At 39.4% G+C, this 20899-nt stretch overlaps 1 protein-coding gene across 2 annotated transcripts in view; it reads left to right on the forward strand.

Moving 5' to 3' along the window:
• The window catches only part of ASCC3 (activating signal cointegrator 1 complex subunit 3), a 307731-nt gene that overhangs the window by 123010 nt on the left and 163822 nt on the right, over window positions 1-20899 (forward strand). For both annotated transcript variants that reach the window (XM_075414315.1, XM_075414316.1), the window contains exons 12-13: window positions 4507-4683; window positions 9102-9173. In XM_075414315.1, coding sequence (XP_075270430.1) covers window positions 4507-4683; window positions 9102-9173 — 249 coding nt within the window. The remainder of the gene's footprint in view (window positions 1-4506; window positions 4684-9101; window positions 9174-20899) is intronic.

Raw genomic sequence — 20899 nt, forward strand, 5'->3', positions numbered from 1 at the left:
TGTATCTTGTCTTTAGTGTACGTCTGAAGGGTATACAGACTGACTGTAGAGGGTGTGTTGAAGTGACCCTGGGTCATCTGAATATCAGATTAATTTCTAACCAGTGGACAATTCTTCAGAGATTAGAATATGTAAACTTGTCTGCTTCAACTTAATTCTGTGCTCGAGTTGAACAATCAAGAGTATGCTTTCCAGCTTGATTGTAATGCATTCTGTGAATGTGATATTTTAATACATGGAAATGGGAAGACTGCCAAGATCACAAAGTTCAGGAAGAACTTTAGAAGTCAGATAAAAGAGTATCTCTGTGCATACTCTGTATGCTCTCAAGTGGCGGCTGTAATATAATGAGATGATATGCAAATCTTAAAACCTATTAGGAAGAAAATGATCCTGCTGTGATCAATTTACAATCCGGAGAGGCACTTCCCATACCTGATCCTTTATCATTTACAGTGTAAGCACAGATGATGCTTGAGTGTGGAAATTGGTACTGGATAGCTATCGTCTGTTTGTTTTTTCTGAATACAAGGAATTTCATGGTGTGATAATTGTGTTCTTCGAATGTGTGTGGTGAACATGCTGTCAGTTCTCCACGTGCCATTGTGGATGCTTCTGAATTAGATATACAAATTAGATATGTCAATTAAATATAGTTACAGCAATTTTATTCCTTGCTTCCAGTGTAACATCAAATCAATAAAATATAGTAAAGCTTTCAAAGAACATGATGTGCAAATACTGTGACAGTTTAGTTTTCCAAAGAAAGCCTTGTAAGTTCCAAGTTGGTGCTTATATTTTTACTGAGATACTTAAACACATTTGAAGATTAAAATATTTGAGACTGTGTGCCAGTAGTGAAGAAAACGCACGTAACTGCATACCACCAGCCAATGATAGGGAATGTAAACAGCAAACTTTGTCATACAAAATGTCTTTTCAGTAATTTTTACTGCAATTTCAGGAAAAGACTGTGTTCATAGCGGCTTGCATATGAAGGCATAATCTCTAATTGGGACTTCAGCACATGGTGATCCAGCAGATGAAAAATATTAATGTTTGAATGGACTATATTTACAAAGGGCGTCTGCACGCTTTGAAGACTTACTTTTCTTTAGAAGCATCTGAGAGCAAAACATATTAATGCTTGTTCCTCAAGGGGAAGTCAGAAAAGTAGCTGAAAAATTTATGCAGAGAACTCTATTCTAAAAATGCGTTAGAATTCTGAAAGCCATTATGAAAAATGAAGTCTTTAAAGTGCTTGGATAGATGAATAATAGATAAATAATTTAAACTGAATTATAATCTACAGAGAAAATGCAAAAATAAGTTATATGTTGTGGTCGCATATTCAGGTGGTTTTGGTTCTCTAACTTTCAAGTTTAGCACAGTTTTAGTCGCTGCTGTTTGTAGATTGTTGTGTAGGATTAAAAGAATAAACAAAACTCGTTCTGTATATGTATGCGGTGATGTGCAGACATGGGATTTTAGTTTACAATTTGAATTTCATGTGAGTATAAAATAATTGGGAGAATTGTTGTGATACATTTTGTCATTTAGGGTAAATGTACCTCTCTGCTTCTTCATTATTTTTTTGTATATACCAATTATCGATATTTTGTGTGGCTAAATGGCTATAAAAGTAGATGGTAAAAAATAAAGATTTTTTGTTTGGATGGCCTTGAAAAAATTTTAAGAAATTGATGCAATGATTTAGAGTCTTAATAGTCTTCATTTAATTATGAAGACTAACAAAATGTTACTGTAGAGCGAAAGACATTGTTGAGTGATATCTTGTAGCACTCTGACTCGATTTTTGTGGCTTGATATAAACAGAAAACTAATTGTCTAAATAATTTTTAAATTTTAGTTTTATAAATTGAAAAAATTCTGTAGGCACTGTATACATATGCACAAATACATGTAAAGCATAACATAAAATCTGCAAAAATATATTTTGCTTTAAAATGTGCCATGCATATTAGTAGTTTAACTACTTGCTTGCATTAACTCTCTGCTACTATTTTCTCGTGGCGTTGTAATTCAGGGTTTTCAGTCAGCTCCTTAATGCCAGGGCCAATGGCCAGATCAGTGGAGTTAAATGGCGTCTTTTTACAGAGATTTGGAAAGTGACAAGTCTCAGTAAACTGTAACTGTTCTCTAGACATAGTTCATATTTTGAAAGAGAATTCTAAACAAACAGCTTATAGTTAATTGCTGTAAGAATTCACAATTCCATGGTTATAAAGAAGAGCTCTTGTTAATTGTTTAAATACTTGAAATGCTTTCCTACCTTAGATGGAACTGAGCACATTTTCAAACTAGTGATTCAGGCTCTTAGGAGGTTTGGAAAAAAAAAAAGAATGTTATTGAATTTAGAAAAAAAACAAAGAAAGTTTTCCAGATTGGAGCTCAGTTACACTTTCAGATTGTTGTGCTTTTTATCAGGTGATTGTGAACAAAGTATTGGATAAGTATTATCAGCAAGTGGTTACTGTTCTTACAGATTCAAATTTAAAAAAAGAAGTGTAGAAACACGAAGTAAATTAAACTTATGTACCAGGTGCAGGCGCCCAGGTGCTGGCAAGGGGGGGGCCTGCGGGGGTGGCCTCTGTGAGAGGCCGGGGCTGGCCCGGGCCCGGCATGGCTGGTTCCAGAGAGATATAGCCAACCCCACCGCAGGGCCTGGCTCAGCCCCGCAGCCAAGATGGTGATGCCACTCTAAGAGTGTATTTCAGAAAGGGTAAAAACAGTCCGCAGTAGTTGAGAGAGAGAGAGAGAGGAGTGAGGAAGAAAGTGTGAGAAACAGCCCCGCAGACACCAAGGTCAGTGCAGGAGGAGGACGTGCTCCAGGGTACTGAGCCAAAACCAAATCAAACCAAAACCAAAAAAAAAACAAACAAAAAGGAAAACTACCCATTTCCCCCCCCCCCAAAAAAAAAAAAATAAAACAAACACAAAAACAAACAAAACCTCAAACACCTCAAAAATGTATGGTTGAGGTTGACTCTAGCACTTAGGTCATCACATAATCCAGCTATAAAAAGATGTGTAAAGAATGATGATGTGTCTTTGCACCCTTAAAGGTGAACGCTGCTTTTCTTCCCTGCAGAAGGAAGACTTCTGAAAATGAAATCTCATGTGTCCCAGTCATCTGAATATTTGCATTTACATAGAAGATTTTGTTGTACGCAGGCTTTCCTTTGCAAAGCTGTTCTTTGTGTAAGTGCAGAAGGGTCAATCACCAGGTTTTCTGTGTCCTTTAGTTGGTTGCATCCACAGTTCAATCATCCAGGTTTTTGCCAAGGGACATCTCCTTTACCAGGCAACATAGTGGTTTACTTTGTCTGCTTGATGTCTGTGGAGTTGTGGGAGGTGGTTTCTTTTCGTATTTGGTTTATTATTTTGGTGCACTTGTTGTTCGCCAAGTGTGTGTTATGGTAGGGTGTATTTTATCTTCCTTGACAGTGTTCTCCATATACTTTTTAATCATCTTTTTAAAAAACTTACAATTCGTCCGTTTTAATTACATGGCACTTTGTTTCACTTAAACACCTGAGTGATTCAAAAAATCTGTATTCTAAGTAAAACCTCACATTGTTTTGAACAGGACTGAGCCAGGTAGAAGTTAACAGTCTTACCCATCATGAGACATTCACACATTTGAGACAAGTTGAGAACCTCATATATGCCTTCAGTTACCGTGTCAAAAAAGCCTTTTGATGAAAATTACTGTGAACTTTGCCTCTAAATAATTATACTAGTAAGAAAGTTGTGAGGCAGCCGACATGGCTTTTGTATTCCAGAAGGAAATGGGAAAATTCTTGAGTACTTTACTCATTCAAGTCTTTCGGCCGGTTTCCTTGATATTGAAAATTACCTGGAAATACATATAATATGCAGGCTTTTATACAGAACAGAGTATTTCGTTGTAAAGCACCGTTTCTGTCCCTTATTGAATGGGAAGGCATGTAATGCAAACATTTAGGGCATTTTTAAAAAATTAAAAAAAAAAAAATGTGTGTTAAAGAGAACTAGAATAGATTGTCTAGGAGAGTTGTGGAAAGGTCTAAGCAAAAGCCAAGACTGAGGAATGAAATTAATTAGATTCTTCTTTCTTTTCAGAACTGTGGTGTGATTTGGACTAAGGAAGAAATGATACCAAATTATGTGTCCTAGTTTTGCCTGTAAATTGGACTGTCCCTTCTTAACAAAACCAGTTTTACTGCTATTGTTCCTTCATGTCAGTTAATAACCGCTATCCTTTTGGAAGGCAAAAGTACAATAAAATAGAATGAAGAATAAGAAAGATTTGATGGAATTGCAGAGTGCTCTGGTTTTTTCAATACAGGATAATCACTAACTCACATCTATTGTTCACCTTTTGTAGAAAGTATCAACTGCTTCTTTCACATTACTGTTTTATAAGGGATCTTTTAAAGCTCTGTGCTTGATTTCTTGGCTTATAACACTTGGATCATTTACAGGCTTTCTGGTTTTTAACAGGTTGAATCTACACAAAGTATGATTAGGATTTTGGGCCTTTCAGCTACATTACCCAATTATCTTGATGTTGCTACATTTCTTCACGTCAACCCCTGCATTGGACTATTCTACTTTGATGGCCGTTTCCGACCTGTACCACTGGGACAAACCTTTATAGGAATTAAGACAACCAATAAGGTAAAGAATAATGAATGCCAAAGAAAGGATTGCTGTTTGTTTTGACCATGTTTCACGTATGTGTGTGTAGGGGGTACTGGTTTATTATGCTAGAGGTGTTTCATGAAACATATCACAGAATCACAGAATCACAGAATAGTAGGGGTTGGAAGGGACCTCTGTGGGTCATCTAGTCCAACCCTCCTGCCGAAGCAGGGTCACCTACAGCAGGCTGCACAGGACCTTGTCCAGGCGGGTCTTGAATATCTCCAGAGAAGGAGACTCCACAACCTCCCTGGGCAGCCTGTTCCAGTGCTCCGTCACCCTCAGAGGGAAGAAGTTCCTCCTCATGTTCAGACGGAACTTCCTGTGCCTCAGTTTGTGCCCATTACCCCTTGTCCTGTCACTGGGCACCACTGAAAAGAGCTTGGCCCCATCCTCCTGACACCCACCCTTCAGATATTTGTAGGCATTTATAAGGTCCCCTCGCAGCCTTCTCTTCTTCAGGCTGAACAAGCCCAGTTCCCTCAACCTCTCCTCGTAGTGGAGATGCTCCAGTCCCCTCACCATCCTTGTAGCCCTCCGCTGGACTCTCTCCAGTAGCTCTTCATCCTTCTTGAACTGGGGAGCCCAGAACTGGACACAGTACTCCAGATGAGGCCTCACCAGGGTAGTGTAGAGGGGAAGGAGAACCTCCCTTGTCCTGCTGGCCACACTCTTCTTGATGCACCCCAGGATCCTATTGGCCTTCTTGGCAGCCAGGGCACACTGCTGGCTCATAGTTAACCTGTCGTCCACCAGGACACCCAGGTCCCTCTCCGCAGAGCTGCTCTCCAGCAGGTCCACCCCAAGCCTGTACTGGTGCATGAGGTTGTTCCTCCCCAGGTGCAGGACCCTGCACTTGCCCTTGTTGAACCTCATCAGGTTCCTCTCTGCCCAGCTCTCCAGCCTATCCAGGTCACGCTGAATGGCAGCACAGCCTTCCGGTGTATCTACCACACCTCCCAGTTTGGTGTCGTCAGCAAACTTGCTGAGGGTACATTCTAACTCTTCATCCAGGTCGTTGATGAAGAAGTTAAACAAGACTGGGCCCAGTACTGACCCCTGAGGGACACCACTTGTCACCAGCCTCCAACTAGACTCAGCGCCCCTGATGACAACCCTCTGAGTTCTGCCATTCAGCCAGTTCTCTATCCACTTCACCGACCACTCATCCAGCCCACACTTCCTCAGCTTCCCCAGGAGGATATCATGGGAGACTGTGTCGAAAGCCTTGCTGAAGTCAAGGTAGATAACATCCACAGCTCTCCCTTCGTCTACCCAGCCAGTCATGTCATCATAGAAAGCTATCAGATTGGTCAGGCATGATTTCCCCTTGGTGAATCCATGCTGACTACTCCTGATAACCTTCTTTTCTTCCACAAGAAGAAGTACTTCTTCTATATTGAGATACACATAATTGAAAGGTGCTTTAATAATCATGTTTCCTCAGTTTACAATACTTGTAAATAGGCCTTGTTGCAACTGGATACAATGGTATCTAGTTTTTCATTGCCCCCACTTCGCTACTAAGTTTCACTTGACTAAGAAATCACCACCCTCAACTGCAGAGTCACTGTAGCAGCTGATTCTCATTTCAGTTTACGATTTCGCTAGAAACAGTGGTGCTTCTTGTTTAGCTGCAAGGATACATGAAGAATGATATAAGAAAAATATGAATTTATGAAATCTGGATCTATGTATATATATTAACATGACATGCATTAATACTAGTTGGATATAAGTTATTGATGAAAACCTTAGCATGCTAAGCCATTAAATATCATATGTGCACATTTGATAGAAAACACATTGAAGTAGTCCCTAAATAAGCTTCTTTACTCTTTATGCTCTTGCTCGTTTTGGGAAACATTAAGGCCATGGGTCAGGCATGATATTGTTATTAAAAATCAGAAGTGCAGTGCCACTTGACATGTAAATTATAGTTCTCTAAATACAGGAATTAATACAAACACATTTCCACAAGATTTCCCATGCATCTCACTACCTGATAATTGAAGTTTACATGGCTGACCTTTGAGAAAATCTTATTCTGCTATGATTTAATTTAGTAGAAATCAAAACTTAATTTCATAGCTTAATCGATAATAGCAATTTTTTTCTTTTTTTGTAAAAATGGACATTGCCATTCTTACTAGGCTATTTAAGTAGTTCATTCCATCTGCAGTGCAGGAAAGAAATTTATTTTACAACTATAGGGAGCCGTTTCAAGTCTATACACACAAGAATAGTTTACCATATGGTGCTTACCATGATTTGCATATTTTAACCTTCATTAATTGTTTCAAGTACTTTCACTGTTGTTTGCTGTTGCTTTTCATTAATCTTTTCCTGATACTTGATTTGAATATTTAGCTTGTTTCCACTGTATGGTAAGAAAAGAACTTAGACTTCATTTCTTCATACTGTACTGTAGAATGCATTTGTGATTTAAAAATTAAAGAAATGTACAAATAATCCTATAAATTTTGAAATTATTAAAAAAACAGTAAGCTTTAAAAAAAAAAAACACGTGAGGAGATGAGGAAATACAAGGAGGCAGTAGTTATTCTGAAATGTGAGTACCTGGCAGACTGTTTCGGTAATACCGCAGCCAGGAGTTTTTCATTCTTGCTTTGCAGAAGGATGTCATTACAGATTTCACAGAGTAAGATACATTTTGCAATCAAGATAATACAATTTATAGCAAATGAAGAGTAAAAGTATTAATCCTCTTTGAAAATAAATCTGTTCAGGATAATACTAATACTGAAGCTGCCAAATTAGTGCCAGTATCAACATCCTTCTGGTCTATACAAGAGGAGGAAAGCAATTTAAGAACCCACAGAATCAAAAGCAGTTCTTGCAGAATATCAGCAAGTGCAGTGACTGTATCCACGCTGATCAGTTGCAAGGAGACAGAAGGCTGTTAGTTACTTTAGGTAGATGCTTTGCCACAGCTTTCTGACATCCTTCACCCAAAAAACCTCCCCAAAAATTGGACCTGATTAGTGATTTGCAGAATTATGTGCAAACTGTAGGCAAGCTTTCAAAGGCAGGGACGGCAAGGTGTATTTATTATGCGTAGAAGTTAGCCAGGAAAGCTCTTAAATCTCTGTATATTGAAACTCTTAGAGCATACCAGACCAAGACTAAAGTTTGGCTTCTGCAGTTGGAGGTCTGTTAATGTCAGATATTTTTCTTTAATGTCAGTTATTTTTCTTTATGCATTTATATATTGTGCTCTTTAGGTATAAATGCAAGGAATACATAAAGTTATGTTTGTGTGTGTGTATATACACGTCCACGTGTATTTATGCACTGCCAATGTGCATTTCTGCTTAATGATTTTCACTTATTTTTTGAAAAAATAACTAATTAAAATGCTAACTTCTCATTTTCAGAATAATCAGACTGGCTGTTTGTCTCCTGCACACAAGTCTATATTGTCTCATCTTTTTATTACTATACTTGTACGATTCCAAATATGAATGTTCTCCTCTTCTCTCTAAAGCTGTGTTAAAGCTGTGTTTTTTAACTTTCAGATATTCTACAGAACTCCAAGTACTAAATTTCCAGTTTCAAATTTTTACATGCTTTGCTCCTGTAGAACATTTGTTTGTGTCAAAAAAAAGTGGTTATAAAACATGAATGCACAAAAGAAGAGCAGTTGCTCTGATTTTGAACTTAATTTATTTATTTTGATTTGTCACAACCTTAACACTAAGGTGCGTTTAAGTAGATGAACACTATTTATATTGTAATGCATTGAAGAAATAAAGAAAAAGTCTTTATAGTAGCTTGAAGAATACTTTTTGTTTCAACTGAGCACTTTATTTTGGAACTTTCCTGAAGCATTTTATTTATCCATAATTGGGAGCTGTACACGGTATTCCCACTGTTCCCCGTGTATGACCCAACTATGAAGAAATTTCGGTTCTCTATGGCAAAAAAGCTGACCACCAGTAATTTTCTGGATGTGCATATCTGCAATGTAAAAACTGTTTTTATACTACTGAAGGGAAGGTCTTAATGTTAGGTAAGATGATGTATTAAATGGATATTTTGTCAGTATTCAGAGAAGTAAGATTCCTAAATATGAAAGAGATAAAGAACAGAACTGGGTTACATCTCTTCAGTCATGCAAAAAAACAACAAAGTCACACAGTATATTTTGTATCCACTGTCCTTACTTATATTTTGTCTACTTATTTTCAGGTTCTATTTGTGAATTTAAGAATACCAGAGTTATATTGTTAGAAATGAGAATCAATATATTGTAAATTTAATTGCATAGTCACATTTTTCATTCATGGATCACTGTAAATTGCTTGGTATGTAGTAGCAAATACATAAAGATAGAAATGCTTTTAATGTGAAGTATGATGTTTGTTTTTCAGGTGCAGCAGCTGAATCATATGGATGAAGTATGTTACGAAAATGTGCTGAAACAGATAATGGCTGGACACCAGGTATTTATTTTTTGCTTTGGTTTACATTCAGAACACATATAAAGAAATCAGTTTTGATCATCATAATGTATGTTAAGTTTTGTTGGATTATTTTTATTATTTTGAGATATGTCACTTCAGAGGTCATCTCTAATCTTGAAAACACTTTATCAAAACAGCATGCAAGAAAATCTAAACAGGCTAAATAATGTTAGCTTCTAGCTAAAGTGAAAATTCCTGGTACTTTAAATATCCTTAAAATAATTAATGTATATTTATGTCACTTTTTAAAAATGACAAGGCAAAGTAGGTCAGTGCTTTAGAGACTTTACACTTAGGTACATGTAATCATTAAAAAAAGAAAAAATACAGCACTTAGTTATTATTCATAGCCTTTCTCTTATCTTTCAAATTCTAGTGTCTCCTGTTAGAGATGAGGGATGAGAATTATGCAGAGTATTCAAGACACAGTGCACAAGAGCTCTGCATCTGTCATTTGAAATATCCTGAGTTTTGTGTTGTGTTTTCTTTTTGAAGGAAGTAATCCTTCATTTTCCTTTACAGTAAAGGTTTCTGCAGTGAGTTTTCAAGTCTGATATTCCCCTCCACTAAGGTTGTGGGCTTAACTCATTTGCCAGAATAGTTTATCATTCTGTTATTATTGTGCTCCTGAATTGCCCCCACGCAATGTCTCATTTCTGTTGGAACTTCGCGCATACCGCGGTGTGAGCAGCAGTAGTTGTAGCAGGTGTGAGACCTGTTTGGAGCAGAAACACATGCTATGGCACTATTAACCTTGAGGAGGCTTTTCACTATATAACTTCTGTATAAAATAGGGAAACTTTCCCACACAGTCACACTGAGAATTGCATGTTTTCGTCTTTTCACCTAAAATTCAGATTGTGGTGTTTTTTGAAAGATGAACAGTTGGTTTATGACTTGGGGGGAAAAAAAAAATGCTTCAGCAACAGCTTCTTAGTCCTCCTGTTCCCCCTGCTTTAACACCATTCTTGTACTTGTCTTCGCTTGTTGATATCAGTTACTGTTGTTACATTCAGAAAACTTTCATGAATGTTACATATGGAAATGCTGAAATTTTCCGGAGTGAAGATTGCTAACAAAATTTGTTGGCAGTACCAAGGGAACTTTAGTTTATTTTCTCCTCGTTGTCAATTATGCACATGCCTTACGAGGATTCGTAACATTGAGGTATATTTAGTTGCTTATCTTTCATTTCTTGTTATGATTTTATGTATTTTCACTTGCCGTAGATAAATCTACAAGTAACACATTCTTCAAATCGGTATGTCTACATGAGTAACTGTCCTGGGTTTGGCCAGAACAGGGTTAATTTTCACCGGACTCCAGGAAGGGGCACAGCCGGGGGGTGGGGGCTGACCCCACCTGGCCAAACAGAGCCCGGTATTCCATACCATGTGACGTCACGCTGGGTTCCGGTGGGGGGGGGGCGGCGCGGCGGGAACGCACTCGCGGCTTGGGCGGGCGCAGTGCCGGTCCGGTTTCGGGAGAGCGGCTGTTGTACGGTTCGTGGTTGTGTTTTCTCCTTATTTGTATCGTTGTTGTTCCTGTTTTCCCTCTGTTTGCTGTTCTGTTAAACTGCCCTTATCCCGACCCACCAGTTTCTGCCTCTTTCTTTCCATTCTCCTCCGCACGCCGGCGGGGGGAGGGGCGGCCGCGTGGCGCTTTTGTTGCCGGCGGCAGCCGAAACCGAAACAGTAACATATCTTGGATTCCCAGCAGGAGGCTGCACACCATTCCAGCATATTCATTGCGGCTTTCTTCCCCTCTGTTTTCTTCACACTGAGGAAAAAACTGTTTACAAACATGTATAATATTATCTGAAAAATTCAAATACAAGAAGTTGTTTCATTTTAGCAGGAGATGTTTTTCTAGCTTTCTTGAGAATACTTTTAGTTCCTGTACTAGCAGCTAAATGCACTAATGTTTTGTTTCAAGGCATGAGCTGGAGCTGAAAGAGGTCAAGTGAAGAAGTGTAGTCTACTTAATGTTACAGTTTCAGCAGATTGCTTTCAGAACACTTTAGTTAGTTTGATTCAATTGGTTGTAAATGTTAAGCATTTTTTTTGTTTAAAAATATTTCACAGAATCACAGAATAGTAGGGTTTGGAAGGGACCTCTGTGGGTCATCTAATCCAACCCACCTGCTAAAGCAGGGTCGCCTAGAACAGGCTGCACAGGACCGTGTCCAGGTTTGTTCTGCTGTGCTGCAGAACTCTGTTAAATAGATGTCTAAGTACTGATCAGTTACACTACTTTTCTTCAGAGTATTTAAAGCATATTGGTCTTGACAGTTATGAAACAAACATTTGTATCCTGAAATGAATGATATATGGACACTGGTATACAGTCTTTGACAATGCAGAATCAAGCACATCAGCTCAATGTATGGTGCAGTTAATTATAGTATGTAGTGTTGTGCCACGTATTAAAAATTAGGGATTTTTCATTTGAATGAATGTGCTATGATAAATGATATGTCTAATCATTAAACCAACTGCAGAGGTTTAAAAAAAATAGGGGAAGGTTTGGGGAGGGGAAGGCCATGTAGATATATCTGCATTGAAATGCCTGCCCCATAGTAGATGTTGAATATTATGAATGACTATGATAAATACTATGCTAGGAAGGTGTCGTGGTTTAACCTCAGTCAGCAAGTAAACGCCATGCAGCTGCTCGCTTACTCACCGCTGCTGCGATGGGGCAGAGGATTGCGTAACAGTGAAAAAACTCATGGGTTGAGATAAAGGCAGTTTAATAAGGAAAGCAAAAGCCCTGTGCACAAGCAAAGCAAAACATGGAATTCATTCACTTTTTCCCATCAGCAGGCAGGTGTTCAGCCAACTTCAGGAAAGCAGAGTTCCATCATGGGTAATGGTTACTTGGGAGAACAAAAGCTAGAACTCTGAACATCACAGAATCACAGAATGGTAGGGGCTGGAAGGGACCTCTGTGGGTCATCTAGTCCAAACCTCCTGCTGAAGCAGGGTCACCTACAGCAGGCTGCACAGGACCTTGTCCAGGCGGGTCTTGAATATCTCCAGTGAAGGAGACTCCACAACCTCCCTGGGCAGCCTGTTCCAGTGCTCCATCACCCTCAGAGTGAAGAAGTTCTTCGTCATGTTCAGACGGAACTTCCTATGCTTCAGTTTGTGCCCATTGCCCCTTGTCCTGTTGCTGGGAACCACTGAAAAGAGCTTGGCCCCATCCTCCTGACACCCACCCTTCAGATATTTGTAAGCATATATTAGGTCCCCTCGCAGCCTTCTCTTCTTCAGACTGGACAAGCCCAGCTCCCTCAGCCTCTCCTCGTAGGAGAGATGCTCCAGTCCCCTCACCATCCTCGTAGCCCTCTGCTGGACTCTCTCCAGTAGCTCCTCATCTTTCTTGATCTGGGGAGCCCAGAACTGGACACAGTACTCCAGATGAGGCCTCACTAGGGCAGTGTAGAGGGGAAGGAGAACCTCCCTCCACCTGCTGGCCACACTCCTCCTAATGCACCCCAGGATCCCATTAGCTTTCTTGGCAGCCAGGGCACACTGCTGGCTCATGGTCAACCTGTCATCCATCAGGACACCCAGGTCCCTCTCCACAGAGCTGCTCTGCACCAGGTCCACCCCAGACCTGTACTGGTGCATGGGGTTGTTCCTCCCCAGGTGCAGGACCCCGCATTTGCCCTTGTTGAACCTCATCAGGTTCCTCTCTGCCCAACTTTCCAGCCTATCCAGGTCACGCTGAATGGCAGCACAGCCTTCTGGTGTATCTACCACTCCTCCCAGTTTGGTGTCATCAGCAAACTTGCTGAGGGTACGGTCTGACTCTTCATCCAGGTCGTTGATGAAGAAGTTAAACAAGGCTGGGCCCAGAACTGACCCCTGGGGGACACCACTAGTTACCAGCCTCCAACTAGACTCAGTGCCGCTGATGACAACCCTCTGCGTTCTGCCATTCAGCCAGTTCCCAGTCCACCTCATCGACCACTCATCCAGCCCATACTTTCTGAGCTTCCCTAGGAGGATATCATGGGAGACTGTGTCGAAAGCCTTGCTGAAGTCTAGGTAGACAACATCCACAGCTCTCCCTTCATCTACCCAGCCAGTCATGTCATCGTAGAAATCTATCAGATTGGTCAGGCACGATTTCCCCTTGGTGAATCCATGCTGACTGCTCCTGATAACCTTCTTTTCTTCCACTTGCTTGTTGATGACCTCCAGGATAAGCTGCTCCATCACCTTTCCCGGGATGGAGGTGAGGCTGACCGGCCTGTAGTTCCCTGGGTCCTCCTTCTTGCCCTTTTTGAAGATTGGAGTGACATTGGCCTTTCTCCAGTTCTCGGGCACCTCTCCTGTCCTCCAGGACCTCTCAAAGATGATGGAGAGTGGCTCAGCAATGACATCCGCCAGCTCCCTCAGCACTCGTGGGTGCATTCCATCGGGGCCCATGGATTTGTTGACGTCCAGATCGCTTAAGCGATCCCTCACGCAGTCCTCCTCGACCAAGGGAAAGTCGTCCTCTCTGTGGGCTGCTTCTCTTACCCCCGGGGCCTGGGATTCCTGAGGGCCTGCCTTGGCACTGAAGACTGAAGCAAAGAAGGCATTCAGTAGCTCTGCCTTCTCTACATCCTCCGTCACCAGGACACCCGCCACATTCAGCAGCGGCCCCACATTGTCCCAGCCTTCCTTTTGCTGCTGATGTAGTTGAAGAAGCCCTTCTTGTTGTTTTTGACATCCCTTGCCAGCTTCAATTCCAGGTGAGCCTTGGCCTTCCTCGTCGCATCCCTGCACGCTCTGACCACATTTCTGTACTCTTCCCAAGTGGCCCGAAACATCCCCTCCTTCCTTCTTCTTCCCCCAGTTCTATGTGCTGAGCGTTATGTCATATGGCATGCAATATCTCTTTGGTCAGCTGGAGTCAGCTGTCCCACCTGTGTCCCCTCCCAACTTGTGCACCCCTAGTCTACTTGCTGATCGGGTGGTGTGATAAGCAGAAAAGGCTTTGACTACCTGTAAGCACTGCTCAGCAATAGCTGAAACATCCCTGTATTATCCACACTGTTTTCAAAATAAAAAAAAAATCCAAAAACCAAAAATCCAAAGCATCCAAAAATCAAAAAAATTAAGAAATGCAAAACATAGCCACATACTAGCTATTATGAAGAAAATTAACTCTACCCCCAGCCAAAACCAGCAAAGGTTTTCTTTAGTGTCTTTTCACAATTTTGAGAATAGCCTTTGATCTTCTAAAGTGATCACCTTTTTCCAATTTTCTCAGTTTTTAGAAGTCCATTACTTTGTGTCCGTGTTCACCATAGTCTGTTACTGTCACGCTCTGCTGTTGCCTTTATTAGCTTGTGTTATCCTTGGCAGTTGCATTCATTTATATTGTGTGTGTGTAGAGTTTGCTTCCTTTTTAACAAAGCTGTGGTTATTTCTAAATAACCATATACTTCTTAGAAAGATGTATTCACACCTTTCCCACCCCAATACTTTAGAAAAAATTTCCACAGCAGTTGTGTATCTGTATGGAATGCAGGAAATGGTTGGAATTTTATAACTGTTCAGGCAGTAGTGTGTGACAGACACAGATCTCACTCGCAGTGCTCCAGGGAGCCAAAACCCTACCTGTTCTGTTTTATACTGAAGCGCAGGAAAGAAATACCAGAATCAGAGAAAAATACTTTCCCTCTTTGAAGGTTCTGTGAGTTAATATACACCTTCCTGTGGCCAGCAAAATCTCACGGTGTTGTCTCTTTCAGGATTCTTTACCAGAGTCTTTGGAATGTCCTAATAAGTTAAATTCAACGTTGTTTGTTTATCTATTGTTCTGTTAACTCAGTTTCAAAGAATTCTGCCATTCCAGAACCAAATAATTTACTCTTATGGAAGTTATGCTCATGTGTCCCTGTCATATTATAGGTTACAGTGTGATGCTTGACTGAAGTTATATGTTCATGTGTTTTAACAGATATGCGTGTTTGTTTTCATTTTTTAAGACTAAGGCTGGTAGGAGGTAGTTGTATTCTACAGGCATGTGTTTTGACAGATGGAGAGAAGCTTTTTTATGTTGATTTTCCAACAGTCATCCTCTGCAAGACTTCAAGCTCTTCCTGGCTACTGGGAAATTAAGAGTTGGTGATTCAGCCTTTAATTTTGATCCATCTGCTCAAACTAATGAGATATCTCATTTATAGGCTTCACTTTGAATTACTAAATGCAACTGCATTTGTCTTATAGCACAATTCTCCTCTTGTTTAACTTGAGGGAAGATATAATGATAGATGGCTTGCCCCAATGAGTTTTCTAAGGTTTTTGTTATAGAAACTTTTTGCCGTGACTGAAGAAGTAAGATCAAAAAATGTCCCACATCTTTCCAGGTGCTTTTTAAATCAGTGTGCTCTTTTTGTGGGATTACTAGCAATGTAGATCTTCATTAGGAGCTTTCTCTGTTAGGTCCTCTTAAGACTCCTTTAAGTGAGAACCTCTACTACTGTTAAGTCCGCTTTCCTGGGACTGTCCTAAGCTTGATATTAGCTGGTGAATATTTATTTTCATGTCGTACTTTGAATTTACTATGTTCTTATATTATCTGAAAAGATGTTAGATCCGCTTGGACTGATTTGCACTTTCTGAGTTTTATTTCTACCTCTTAATAAACCAAAGATTCTTTAAACAAAGAAAAAAAACCCACCTGAACACGCTGTTCATCAGAGAATATGACTCTACACTCAGCTGCAGGTTGAGTGTTTTTGCCAGCACTTGTCTTCTGGGATACTGTTCCATTGAAGACTGGATGAAGGCTCAGTCACTGAAAATTATCATTCCCTCAAAGTGATTACAGCTGTCTCTTTTCAGGCAGTCACCAGTAGTGGACCAGGTGCATCGACAGCATTAATTCAGCCACACAGCTGAAAAAAGCTTCTTCACATTTTGCAGCCCTGTGAGAAGGGCATCTAATGGCACGGAGTTGTGGGGAGCAGGTAGCAGCTTTCTGAGGCAGCGTGTGGAGAACCCCATGAGATCAGCAAAAGACAGTGACTGAAGACCATACGTATCAATATAATTTCTATAATAAATTGAAACATTGCAGTACTAGCCAGGTTAGGACAATGCGTATCATACTATCTTTATCCTCACAGTGTATGAGAGGGATAACACCCGTGTCATGCTACGCTTCGAGAAAGAACAGTATTTTTAGGAGTTTTGAGAAATAACTTAGTATTTTTAAGGTGGTTTTTTTTTTCTCTGAAACATATCATATGTAAATTTTAAACTTATGTTAAATACCTTTATCTAAAAAAATATGGATCTGTTGCGCTTAGCCAAGGTTCGTTTGCTTAAGTTAGTCTCCTAGGGAATTAACTTTTTTTGACTCTGCCCATCACTGCTGTTGCGTAGGCTCACATCCATTATTTGTGCTGCTGTTGCTGACCTTTTGCTGGTTTATCCCATTACCTTGGTTACCGATAGATGAACGTATGTTTCTCTCACTGTCACCATCACCTCTTAAATACTTCTAGTGTTACAAACTTGTCAGATCCTTACTGTTTGCTGTCTTTTCTTTTTCCTTTTTTTTTTTTTTTGTGGTCTGAACATTCTGTTGTGATCAAAAAAAGTGAAAGCCTGAAATTGCATAAGATTTCTTGGAATCTTGTTAATTTCTTGCATTATAAATTATAAGGGGAGTTGCTGAAGTTGTTTGAAAGCTTTCAGAGGAGATACTTCCTCACACTGCACTCGATACACTCACTTGGTTTCGCAACATTCGCCAGACTACTCACCTCTTGTGTTTCTGCAACCTTTTCTTATTTTTTTTCTCATAGCTGATTTCCCTTGATGTTACTTAAACTTTCTAAAGAAGTCCTGTGTTCTCTTTGCTCTTGGTGTTGTTTCAGCAGGATACTGTCCTAGATTTACTCTCTGCACCTTCCTTTCCTATATGGTTTTTTTTCTGACCTTCAGTACTCTATTACTCTACTTTTTTTCAGCCACAGATATCCAAGTTTCTCATTCCTTACCGAGTGCACTTGGCTCATTTGCCATTTTGGCTGTTTATTACAGTTTCCAACTTGGAGTGCCTTTGGCATTCTTCTGTCTTCTGAAGGCTCTTTTCCTTTCTAAGACAACAAATGTCTCTGTTTTCCACTGCTTTTTGAGAGTTTTCTGTGTAACTCTGCGATAATATATTGTCTGTTTTAACTTTTCTTCCACAGGCTCTGGTACTCAGTGCAACTCCTTGAAAGTTCATTTTCTCACTAAGCTTCGTATTTTCAGTTCATAGCAAAAACTGACTGTGCAGCGGAAGCTCTGAAACCTTTCTCATTGCCCTTGCTGCCCGTGCAGGCATTGAGGCTCAAGGTGTCAGTACTTAAACACTGAGGAGACAGCATGGCTTTACGGGAAGTGGTTTCAATATGCAAGGAAGAGCTTTTCTGGTGGCAAAAGATGCCAGGCTGTCTGTTGCAAAGAACCTGGGTTTTTGAAACAGTAAATAGCTATTTGAAAGCCTCACCAGAACATCAAAAAGCAAAGGCAGTAGTAGTATTCCCATACAATCAGCAACAACTCTGATTAACTTGAGTGGAGCAGGCTTTAGTACCATAAACTAGTGGAGGTATGGCAACCTTTTTAATATTAACATGCTGGAAACGTTACTAGCAGGACTAAAAATGTAGATGAAAACTACTTAATGAATGGCCTTATACAAACCATCCATTCTCGATGATGCACTATGAGTGATGATTTCTGACTGCCCGTTTTGTGCTTGCTTAGAGTTCAGTTTAATCTTTTGAAGAAAACTACTTTTTCAAGTACGTTGTTAGAGCTTTTGCTCTTCTGACTTGAACTAATTTCTTAGGCTTAGCTGGCTGCTTCTGTCTCACCATACCTTTGCAGCATGTTCTCAACTGCATCTGCTATACCTGTGACAACCTTTACCTTTTACCTTTTAAAACAAAATTTGGATTTTTTTTTTTTACTGTGCAGAATATAGCCATGTATACTCACTACCTTTTTAATTAGTGTATGCATTGGGTAGTTAGTATGCAGTTTTCTGAACATCAAGCTTGCTTTGTTAATTAGAATTTATGTACTTGATTAAAATGTTCTATACCACAGTTCCACATTTAGTTCATTAGAAGTGATATTGAGATGCTATATATTTTTAAAATCTTGGAATAATTTCTAAGTATCACCTTGCACAGATTTTTGATACTTTAATCTTTCAAATCAGGATTTTTGATGACAGATCAAATAACAGATTACACTGGAATTTATATAGTCAAAACTGGTCCTGTGTGATATATTGCACATAAAGCATTCACTTTGTAATTGTTCTCTATTTGCAATAATTTACTTGAACTTTGTAGTACTAGGAAGTGTCATCTTGTTATTTTACAACACTATCTTAAACAAAAGAAAACACTGAGTAGTTATTTTAAATCTATTATATTAAATTGTCAGAAGTGGATTTGACAGGTATTAATATCATCTGCAAAAATGATGGATTAAATTTCTTTATTATCAGTTTTCCAGCTGTTATTTGGTTGCAGAAGCCATGTGAAGATAAAAATTTAATAAGCTATTTACTGCAACTGTTGACAGTGCTCTTATAGCTGTGTCATAAGATAAGATTTAATAAACCAGTATTTTCTTCAGAGGTCTCTCTGAAACTTAGTACCTTGAGTATTAAGAATTAAGCTTTTCCTAGTATTTTTCTTGGGTGCAATAGTGTTTATAGCACACTTTGGACAAATAACTGTGAAAAGTTACTGGATTTGTTAAAATATATTCCTTATCTAAATCGTGGGGTTTTTTCTCGACCTCCATCTTACAGCCTAAAGACTTTATTTCAGTCTCAGTTTTTGTAACTCTGTTTCTATACAGATGCTTCTACTTCATCACTTGATGTAGCTTATTTGCATGTATATGTGTATGTATTGCTTCTATACTTATATATACACACACTTTGGTGAGTATATAAGAATATGCAAATACAGAAGGTAAAGTGGTCCAGCAGGACAGGTGAATTATGGTTGATCATTTTAGATGTTATTTCTGTGTCAGCTGATTAAGTGATGACTTGAATACTTTAGATAGTTTTCTGTAGAATTTCTTTTGCAGTTTTTGCACGATTAGGGCCCATTTGTATGTGTCGTTTCTTTAACAAAATCACAGACAAACTAATTCAGTGATGATACAGTGCTTTTATATTTTGCATCTTCATCATTTATTTATGCAATTCATTTCCACAAGAACTGCCTTTTTGCATTTTTAAGGATATAATAGTTAATATAATCTTATGCCTGATTAAATGAAACTTTGTATCTTACTTTAATTAAAAATACTATATTGATGTGCTGTGTGGCAGATACACTTCAAAAAATGTGATATACCAGATGTTTCATGTTATTGTCAAATGATAACGTATGTACTGTTTTCCTCTATATTTTCTGGTAAAATCTGTTTGGCTTTAAACATTTAATACCTTGTCAGCTGCCTATATGAACAGCTGAGGAAATTGCTGTAAATGGATCCTATAACAAATTATCTATATAATAACCCATTATTCTTCAATTAGGTAGCCTTCTAAATGTTAGTGTGCTGTATTTCTGTTCCTTATGCTAATTTTTGCACATATGTTTACATTTACATAGTAGCTTGTCTGTATATGTGTACTCAGGTGTTCATAATGAATTTATATAGACCAGAAGCACCAATCTAATACATTTCCATTAACTGTGAGTTTACAAGGTGTTCAGTTAATGTCTGTAGTCTTGCACAGCTACACAATTATGTTGGTATTGGTAATACAACTGTTTAAGGCAACAAATGCTACTATTTAGAATTATTACTCTTCTGATATTATGAATGTACATTTAATCACTAAAAAAAAAAATATCACATTTAATTCCAGATGACTAACTTCTGGCAGGCTAAAATTATATTTAATTAAATTATATTTAAACGATAAATAGTTGCATCTTGAGGCAGTTGGCCTTTTGTGGATGACCTAAGTGTTAAATTACAGATGTGCGGCTTACAAGTGTGGTAAAGGTAGCTTGACCAGTCTTGCTGCCTAATGCAAGGAGTTTTACTAGCTCTACGTTAAAAGCTATTTTTCAAACATGGGACTGCAAACCATTAGTGGTCTAGAAGACAGTGGGAAGTTAAGTTTGTGAATCACTGTCAGCTTCATAGAATCACAGAATGCTTTGGATTGGAAGGGACCTTTAGAGGTCATCTAGCCCAACCCCCCTGTATTGAGCAGGTTTATCTTCCACTAGACCAGGTTGCTCAGAGCCCCGTCCAACCTGGTCTTGAATGTCTCCAGGGATGGGGCCTCCACAGCCTCTCTGGGCAATCTGTTCCACTGTTTCACCACCCTCATGGTAAAAAATTTCTTCCTTATCTGCTCTAAATCTGCCCTTCCTTAGTTTAAAGCCATTTCTCCTTGTCCTATCGCAACAAGCTCTGCTGAAAATATTTTCCCCATCTTTCCTATAAGCCCCCTTCAGGTGCTGAAAGGCTGCTATAACGTCTCCCCGCAGACGTCTCTGCTGCAGGCTGAACACTACCAACTCTCTCAGCCTGTCCTCATAGGAGAGGTGCTCCGGCCCTCGGATAATCTTTGTGGCCCTCCTCTGGACCCACTCCAACAGGTCCATGTCCTTCTTGTGCTGGGGGCTTCAGAGCTGGATGCAGTACTCCAGG

Source organism: Opisthocomus hoazin, chromosome 2 (genome assembly GCF_030867145.1).
Source record: "Opisthocomus hoazin isolate bOpiHoa1 chromosome 2, bOpiHoa1.hap1, whole genome shotgun sequence".
Classification (NCBI taxonomy): domain Eukaryota; kingdom Metazoa; phylum Chordata; class Aves; order Opisthocomiformes; family Opisthocomidae; genus Opisthocomus; species Opisthocomus hoazin.